This window comes from Loxodonta africana, chromosome X (genome assembly GCF_030014295.1).
Source record: "Loxodonta africana isolate mLoxAfr1 chromosome X, mLoxAfr1.hap2, whole genome shotgun sequence".
NCBI classification, from domain to species: domain Eukaryota; kingdom Metazoa; phylum Chordata; class Mammalia; order Proboscidea; family Elephantidae; genus Loxodonta; species Loxodonta africana.
This window is the reverse complement of record NC_087369.1, coordinates 173,073,295-173,080,566: the sequence shown is the minus strand read 5'-3', so window position 1 is coordinate 173,080,566 and position 7,272 is coordinate 173,073,295. Positions and strand designations below refer to the sequence as shown.

At 53.1% G+C, this 7,272-nt stretch overlaps 1 protein-coding gene across 1 annotated transcript; it reads right to left on the bottom strand.

Moving 5' to 3' along the window:
• Window positions 1-2,349: 2,349 nt before the first annotated feature.
• On the bottom strand, window positions 2,350-6,790 carry HMGB3 (high mobility group box 3). Its single transcript, XM_023540397.2, has 5 exons — window positions 6,724-6,790; window positions 4,728-4,882; window positions 4,319-4,458; window positions 3,633-3,807; window positions 2,350-3,354 (listed from the first exon to the last, which is right to left on the bottom strand). The coding sequence occupies exons 2-5, from the start codon at window positions 4,875-4,877 to the stop codon at window positions 3,217-3,219; spliced, it is 603 nt and encodes a 200-aa protein (XP_023396165.1). The 5' UTR covers window positions 4,878-4,882; window positions 6,724-6,790; the 3' UTR covers window positions 2,350-3,216.
• Between the last annotated feature and the right edge of the window lie 482 nt (window positions 6,791-7,272).

The window sequence follows — 7,272 nt, the reverse complement described above, 5'->3', positions numbered from 1 at the left end:
TTTGTTTGTTTGTTTGCTAAGAGGAGCAATCTTGTGATGGGTGAAAATCTTACAGTGATGGTCTTGCTGCAAGCAACTGTTATGGATTGAATTGTGTCCCCCCAAAATATGGATTGGAAATCCTTACCCCTACACCTGTGAAGGAAACCCTGGTGGCGTAGTGGTTAAGTGTTACAGCTGCTAACCAAAAGGTCGGCAGTTCGAATCTGCCAGGCTCTCCTTGGAAACTCTATGGGACAGTTCTACTCTGTCCTGTAGGGTCGCTATGAGTCAGAATCGACTCGACGCCAGTGGGTTTGATTTTGGTTTTTGGATACCTGTGGATGTAATCCCATTTGGGAATGGAGTTTCACCGTTAAGAGGCCATATCAGCATAGGGTGTGTTTTAAGTCAATCACCTTTGAGATATAAGAAGTGCAGATTGGATAGAAAGAAGCAAGCAGATATGGGGGAAGATAGATGCCCTGCCACATGAAGATCACCAAGAGCCATGGAACAGAAGCTGAAAAGACAAGGACCTTCCTCCAGAGCCCACAAAGAAAGCCTCCCTCTAGAGCTGGCACCATGAATTCTAGCTTCCTAGACCAAAAACCAAACCAAATCCATTGCTGTCAATTCCGACTCATAGCGACCCTATGGGACAGAGTAGAACTGCCCCACAGGGTTTCCAAGGAGCAGCTGGTAGATTTGAACTGCCGACCTTTGGGTTAGCAGCTGAGCTCTTAACCACTGTGCCATCAGGGCTCCTCTAGTCTCCTAAACTGTGAGAAAATAAATTTCTGTTTGTTAAAGCCACACATTTGTGGTATTTCTCTTATAGCATCACTAGAGAACTAAGAGAGCAGCTAAGGGGCCAAGTGTCCAAAACTTGACTGCCTCCTTTGAACTAAATGTCTGCTTACTCAAAGACCACTTAGCTAGATGGTTACCCCACTTCTACTTAGCTCCTGTGGGAGCAGAGAAGAAAGTCACCCCCTTCTAGTCTTTGCCCCTCCATAGTTGGCATGTGCAGTTGCAACCAGGTAGAGGGGCACCACTCAGCAAGAAACCACTCCCTTGTGACAATAGCTTCGGCTTCTCTTCCGTACTTGACGAGTTGGCCACAGCTCCTCAATCTTAGCCTGGTATAGTGCAGTGGGCAGCAGCAGTGTCAGCCTAGAATGTCAAGCAGGGGCTGTGGGCAAGTGACAAGGGCATGGCTGCAACAGGAGGGGCAACAGGCCTGGGTGGACTGGGCCAAATTCCCAACCACGGTTTTATTTTAATTAGTGGTCATTTTCTAGAGGACCTAGAAAAACAGATTTGGGACCAATAGTTCTGATGTGAGAAGTGGCTATGGATAAGTAGAGATCAGAAATTGGGCCAGTGACTGTGACCATGACTTTGGGGGAGGACACTGTCTCCGGACATGCCAGGTTTCAAACAATGAATTTTAAGGAAAGCTGCTTTCTCCCGAGTAATGCCACCAAAGCATCCCTGCATGGTCCCAAGCCTCAAATCTAAGGACCCGAGTGTTAATGCTGGGCAGTGCAAGACTCAGCTACAACACAGTCTCCTTCACTACTGCAGACAGGGAAGATGGCTGGGCCTCAGCCCTGGAAATGGTATTTCGTAGCAAAACGTTCAGCCCCACCATGAAGTAACCCGAAATGTTTCAGTTTTAGGACACTTAACAACCATCTGTATTTCTGAGGGAAGAGCTCACATCGTGGGTAGGAAGCCATTCTATTTGATACATTTTCATGCTTAGAAACAAAGGCGATCCCATCAGCGCTGACCTGACCTGGCCTACCCAGCCCTGCAGCTCAGGTGCCCCAAGACATAGGCTACAATAGTAGGCTCTGGGGTATTTGACTTACTGGAGGAAGAAGGCAGGAAGAAACATGGGGTCCACAGGGGCCCAGGAGACAGCTGCAGCAGCTCAAAACTTCCTCCAAGGCTGAGAACAAGCAAATGATGCTGTTGAGCAATGCATGTGGCCCCATGACATGGGTGGGGGCCAAAAATCTAAGCCTGGACATTTGTCAGCCTCAATCTAACTGCCTAACTTTCTGCACCTTTTAAAAGCTGCTAAACCTATAGGATCAGAATGGACTTGGTGGCACTGGGTTTGGTTTTTAAACCTATGTCATTATCTCAGCCCTGCACTCAACAGCTCAGACTTCACCTTAACACCCCTCCAACACAAAATTACATGGGAGCCACGTCCTCCATCTCCATTCTAAGTAAGCCAGCCACGTTAAGACAGAAGTTAGTAGATTTACAGGGATGCCAGTCTTCAAATCCAATGGGCAGATTGTTTGACTGCTAAGGCTGCTGGGAGTCAGGAATTTAGACTGTTACAGAGAACAGTTTTAAAAACGTAATACTGTTTATTTAACTTCAAAAACATTTCAGCATTCTAAACATACAAAAAAATAACAGAACGTTGCAAATTGTTTTTAAGTACAGAGGTTCTTGAACTTCCATTGATGCAGTGGTTCTTCGCTTCGCTGACAATGAAGAGTTCCACAGTTTGTTGAAAAACAAACAGTTTAAAAACTACCACACTTAACTAAAACAACAAAAAAGTCCAAAACACTTCTCATGCCAGCTGACCCCCTTTTCCACAGCTAGGAATGGCAGCAGATGCTATGTCACTATATACAAAAACAAGACAACCTGAAGCTAAATGGATGCCCACCGCAGTGACAACAGGTCAGCTTCACAGTGCATGCCCTGAGCTCCGGCCCCTCCAAAGGGCATCCCCCCCACCAGCCTCAATGCCAAGCACGGACCAGCAAGAGTTTGTCCTGGTTGTTTTGTTCTTTTTACAAACTATAGATATGTACAGTGGATAACTCAGGATTTCTAGCCAATAACCATAGTTAACACCACCTTACAAATTAAACAAACAAAAAATGCCAAAAACGTCTTTAAATGTCTTGTCACACCAACAGCAAAGTGCACAGAGTAAGGAGAACACGAGAGTGCCTTTTCATTTCAAAAATGCTTGGAAATATGTACAACTTTGATACAGTTTCCGGGTGCTCCTGACACCCATGGCCACTTCATGTAAACCACTGACGATTTCTAGAGCACTTTGAGAGACTACAATATGATCATGATCCAACTTTGTAATTAAACCTAGTGAGGGCGACAGGTCTCAGAGAGACGTGCCAGTCACGGCGCTCCCCTACTCTAAGGTATTCACAAGGAGACAGATAAACAGTTCTTTTATTCATCCTCCTCCTCCTCCTCCTCCTCTTCTTCCTCCTCGTCTTCTTCGTCTTCCTCTTCCACCTTTTTCCGGGCAACTTTAGCAGGACCCTTCGCACCATCAAACTTCCCTTTAGACTTATAGTCGGCAACATCCTGGAAGGAAAAGGGACACATTCCCAATGAACAGACAAGCTCCCCTGCAGGGTGGAAAGAGACTTGCTGCCCTCACCTCAAAACAAGGCAGTAGGAATGGGGAACGAGGGAACGAGGCAGAGCTGGTAGTGTATTTGCAGTGTTCGTATCCAGCACGGCTACCCAGCCCAGGAAAGCAGCCACACGCCCTACAACCCGCCCAAACCCAGGGCAAGTGCTTGCCCACCCAGGGATTTGGGGCTCCAGCTACCAGGCTGGGCCACTCATGCCCACCTCACCTTCTCATACTTCTCCTTCAGTTTCGCTGCCTTGTTGTTGTAAGGCTGCTTCTCATTGTCACTCAAGTTATTCCACATCTCACCCAGCTTTTTGGCCACGTCACCAATAGAGATGCCAGGGTTTGTAGATTTGATCTTGGGGCGGAATTCTGAACAGAACAGGAAGAATCCAGACCTTGGGGAAAAGAATTGTATATATCAGATGAAGACCTACCAAAATGTGAGTTTAAAAAGTCAGAATCCAATGTTCTTGAACCGTCCTGCTTCCCAACCACTCTGACTTCTCCCTAAAGTGAAAACAGGTGTCGAGATACCATATACAATGTTACGCAGTTATAGATTCCTGAATGTGTAAGAGGCTTCTGAAGTATAAGGTGCTTTCTCAATCTTTGCAGTTACTGGGAGAGAAAGGGCTAGAGAGCATACGTAACGATTCCGGCACCCACAACAAGGCTGCCTCCTTCCCAAGAGAAGGACGCACAGGCACCCACCACACACAACCACCTCAGCCTTAACTCTGGACTTCAATGGCACTGCATTTCAAAGCTCAAAGGACAGATAAAGTTTTGCAGAGGAATCACGACATTTAAGATAGCTAAAGTGCCTATCTTTAAGAAAAAACAAAGAAACCTTACAAGCAGAGGAAAAGCTTGATAACTGTTATCCCAAGTCCTACAGTCACTTACGGGGGTCGTTTGGGGGCATTTGGGTCCTTCTTCTTCTTGCCCCCTTTGGCTGGCCCATAATCCTTCATTTCCCGATCATAGCGTACTTTGTCCGCCTTTGCCATCTCATCAAATTTGGATTTCTCTTTCCCAGACATTGTCTGCAAAGAACAGGACGAGTTAGATTCCTCACTGCAGTGAGCCCGTACCTGTTCGGTTGTCATGTAATTAAAAGGGCAGCTGAGACAACCACTTGCAAATGCGGGGGATAAAATAAAAGCACACACATAAGCAGACACACAAAATTCTAAAGACAAGAGAAGTCTCAGCAGACAGAAAGAAAACAGCAGCCCAGGGCTGCTCAGAAGGTAAATAACACTAAGGTGTGAATCTGACTAAGACCCCTTTGAAGGATACAAAAGAAAAATACCTTCCACCTCTCAGAGCACTTCTTGGAAAATTCAGCGAAATTGACAGGGACCTCTGGGTTTTTCTTCTTATGTTCCTCTCTGCATGTCTGCACAAAGAAGGCATAAGCAGACATCTTGCCCTTTGGTTTCTTGGGGTCACCTTTAGCCATTCTGACTGTGATGGATGGAAGAGAGACAAAGAGGAAAAAACCAATCAGGAATGGAACAGAACTCCAATACAGACGAAATGCAGAGCAAAATTAAAATTAAGTGTGCCGCTGGGAACTTCAAATGCCCCTGGCCACAGGCAGCCAAAGGCTGAGGGGGAGAAAACCAGCTTCACCGTCACTGTCATTTAACTTCTGACCAGCGTGAAGTGCTCTGGTTGAGTTACTTCTCAGAGAGCTATCAAGTTCTCCAAACAGAACCAATGCAGGATTCAAGCCGGGCGTTGCGTGCTGCATTCTGATTCAGAACTACTACATTTTGGAAACTACAAACCACAAAGCGCTAACGGAGACGGGGCACATTTGTGGAGAAAAGGTGGGGCGAGGGCGTTTAATGACTTAAGGCTAGGCAGTCATCCATTTAACTCCAAGGTCCAAAAAAAAAATTCACTGCTGCCAAACCCAAGATGAGAGCGGGAGAACTGCAAATAGGGAATGGTTTGAAATTTCCACTTTGTTAATGCATTTTGGCTTATAAAAATGGCTTTTACAACAAGGGCAATGCGCAAAATGAGCAGGTATCCCTAGTACTACTAGTTCAAATCCGTCACTCCATCACTATGTAAAGGGGGAGGGGAAACCAAAGGGCTAATCTAGCTCATCTGTACGGCGGAATGCACGTTCTGCCAGCAATACTTTCTCCAAAGTTTCCAAATAAAAATGCAGCTGTGGCGTGTCATCGTCCCTGTCCCACCCCCCAGCTTCCCGCCATCTTTTCCTTTTCCACACCCAAGGTCATCATGTAACGCTCCCCTTCCCAGCAACCGCCCAAAGGGGTGCGTTGGGGCTCGCGGTGGCAGCCCAGGCGGGGCGGGACGCGACACTGGAGAGCCCTGGCCGCGGCGGGCAGAGCGGCTGGGCCCTGTCGCCGGGTCACCCGGACACCCATAATTCACCTTCCATTTTGTCAAAAGCTTCCCGATGAAAGAAAGTGCCCCTGAAATCCGCCGCTGCCACCCCCGGGGGGCGCGGGGGACCGGGGTCGGCTGGCGGGCGGTGCGCAGGGGACCGGGCAGGGGTGGCGGCGGTGCCCGCCGTGCCGCTGAGCCCCGCTCGCTAAAATGGCTGATCCGCGCGCGGCCGGCGCAGCAGCAGCGGCGGCGGCGGCGGCGGCGGCGGCGGCGAACAAAGCGGCCCGGGAGCCCCCGCCGCCGCCCCGCCCGCCCGCCTGGCCGGACCCCCCCGGCGCCGGGCCCTCGGCGGGACAACAAAGGCGCCGCGCGGCCATGGCGCTCGGCCGCGAAGCCCGGGCCCCGCCGCCAGCCCGCCCGCCGCCCGCGGTGCCCAGGCCAGAGCCGGCGCCCGAGCCTTCCCGCCGGCGAGCCCGGGCCGCGCCAGCCGTATTCACCGCCCGGCGGGGCGCGGCGGCTCCGGCTCCGGCTCCGGCTCCGGCTCCGGCTCCGGCGCCCGCTCCGGCTCCGGCCCCCGGCCCGCCGGGCGCTCCCGCGACGGCCATGTTCCCGCAGCGGCCCCGCGGGCCTGCAGGCACCCGCGCCCGAGCGAAGTTTGCCCGCCCCGCCGCCCCGGGCGCTGGCCGAGTGCGGACGGGCCGGGGCCGCAGCGCCCGAGGCCGCGCCTCCCTCCGCGCCGGCCGCCCTGCCCCGCCGCCCGGGCTCGCCGGCGGGAGGCGCGCCCGACCCGGCGCAGGCAGCGCGCACGGGAAAAGTTGCGACACCTGGATGGCCTTCCCCGGCCGGCCGCCCGAGGGCAGGCGCAGGGCGCGGCGGGCGCGGCGAGGGGCGGCCGCGGAAAGTTGCGGGCGGCGCGGCGCGGGCCGTGCGGGACGTACCTGTATTGTTCGCGGTCTGGGCAGCGCAGGGCACGACGCGCGGCTCGGGCTCCCAGCCTCGCGCTAGCTGCCGCCACGAGAGCCGCCTGATTGGCCAGCGGGCGCCGCCGTTTAAAACAGCCTCCTCGCCCGGCCATTGGCCGCTGGCCTCATGCATATTAAGCAGGCGCCGGTGCCGATTGGGAGCGGCCCTGGGCCCGTTCATTCAAACCCAGCGGCCCGCCTGCATCCTAATGGGCTCGCTGCCTCTGCCCTCCCGCAGCTCAGCGGGTCGGAGGATGTTGTGCGGCGGTGACCCGGCGGTCCCGGCGGCCTCGGCCTCGGGCGGGGGACGGCGAAGTCGAGGCCCGTTGTCTGCCCTTGCTCCCGCCGCGCCGCGGTCAGGGCGCCCCCCGAGACCTACCCCGGCCGCCAGCAGGGGCAGTTGGTCCCTGCCGAGATCGCGGGTCCGCTCCTCGGACCCTGCCGCAGCCCAAAGAGGGTTGACTCCACGCCTGCGGATTCGGCTCGAACCCGCCCTTTCCACCTGTCATCTCCCGAAAGCGAGAT

Excerpts from the sequence above, each read along its gene's own strand:
- HMGB3 (XM_023540397.2), bottom strand. The coding sequence starts at position 4,877 with ATGGCTAAAGGTGACCCCAAGAAACCAAAGGGCAAGATGTCTGCTTAT. Across the intron at positions 4,459-4,727 it reads AGTGCTCTGAGAGGTGGAAG|ACAATGTCTGGGAAAGAGAA; the intron begins GTATTTTTCTTT and ends TGTTCTTTGCAG. Across the intron at positions 3,355-3,632 it reads TGAAGGAGAAGTATGAGAAG|GATGTTGCCGACTATAAGTC; the intron begins GTGAGGTGGGCA and ends TTTTCCTTCCAG.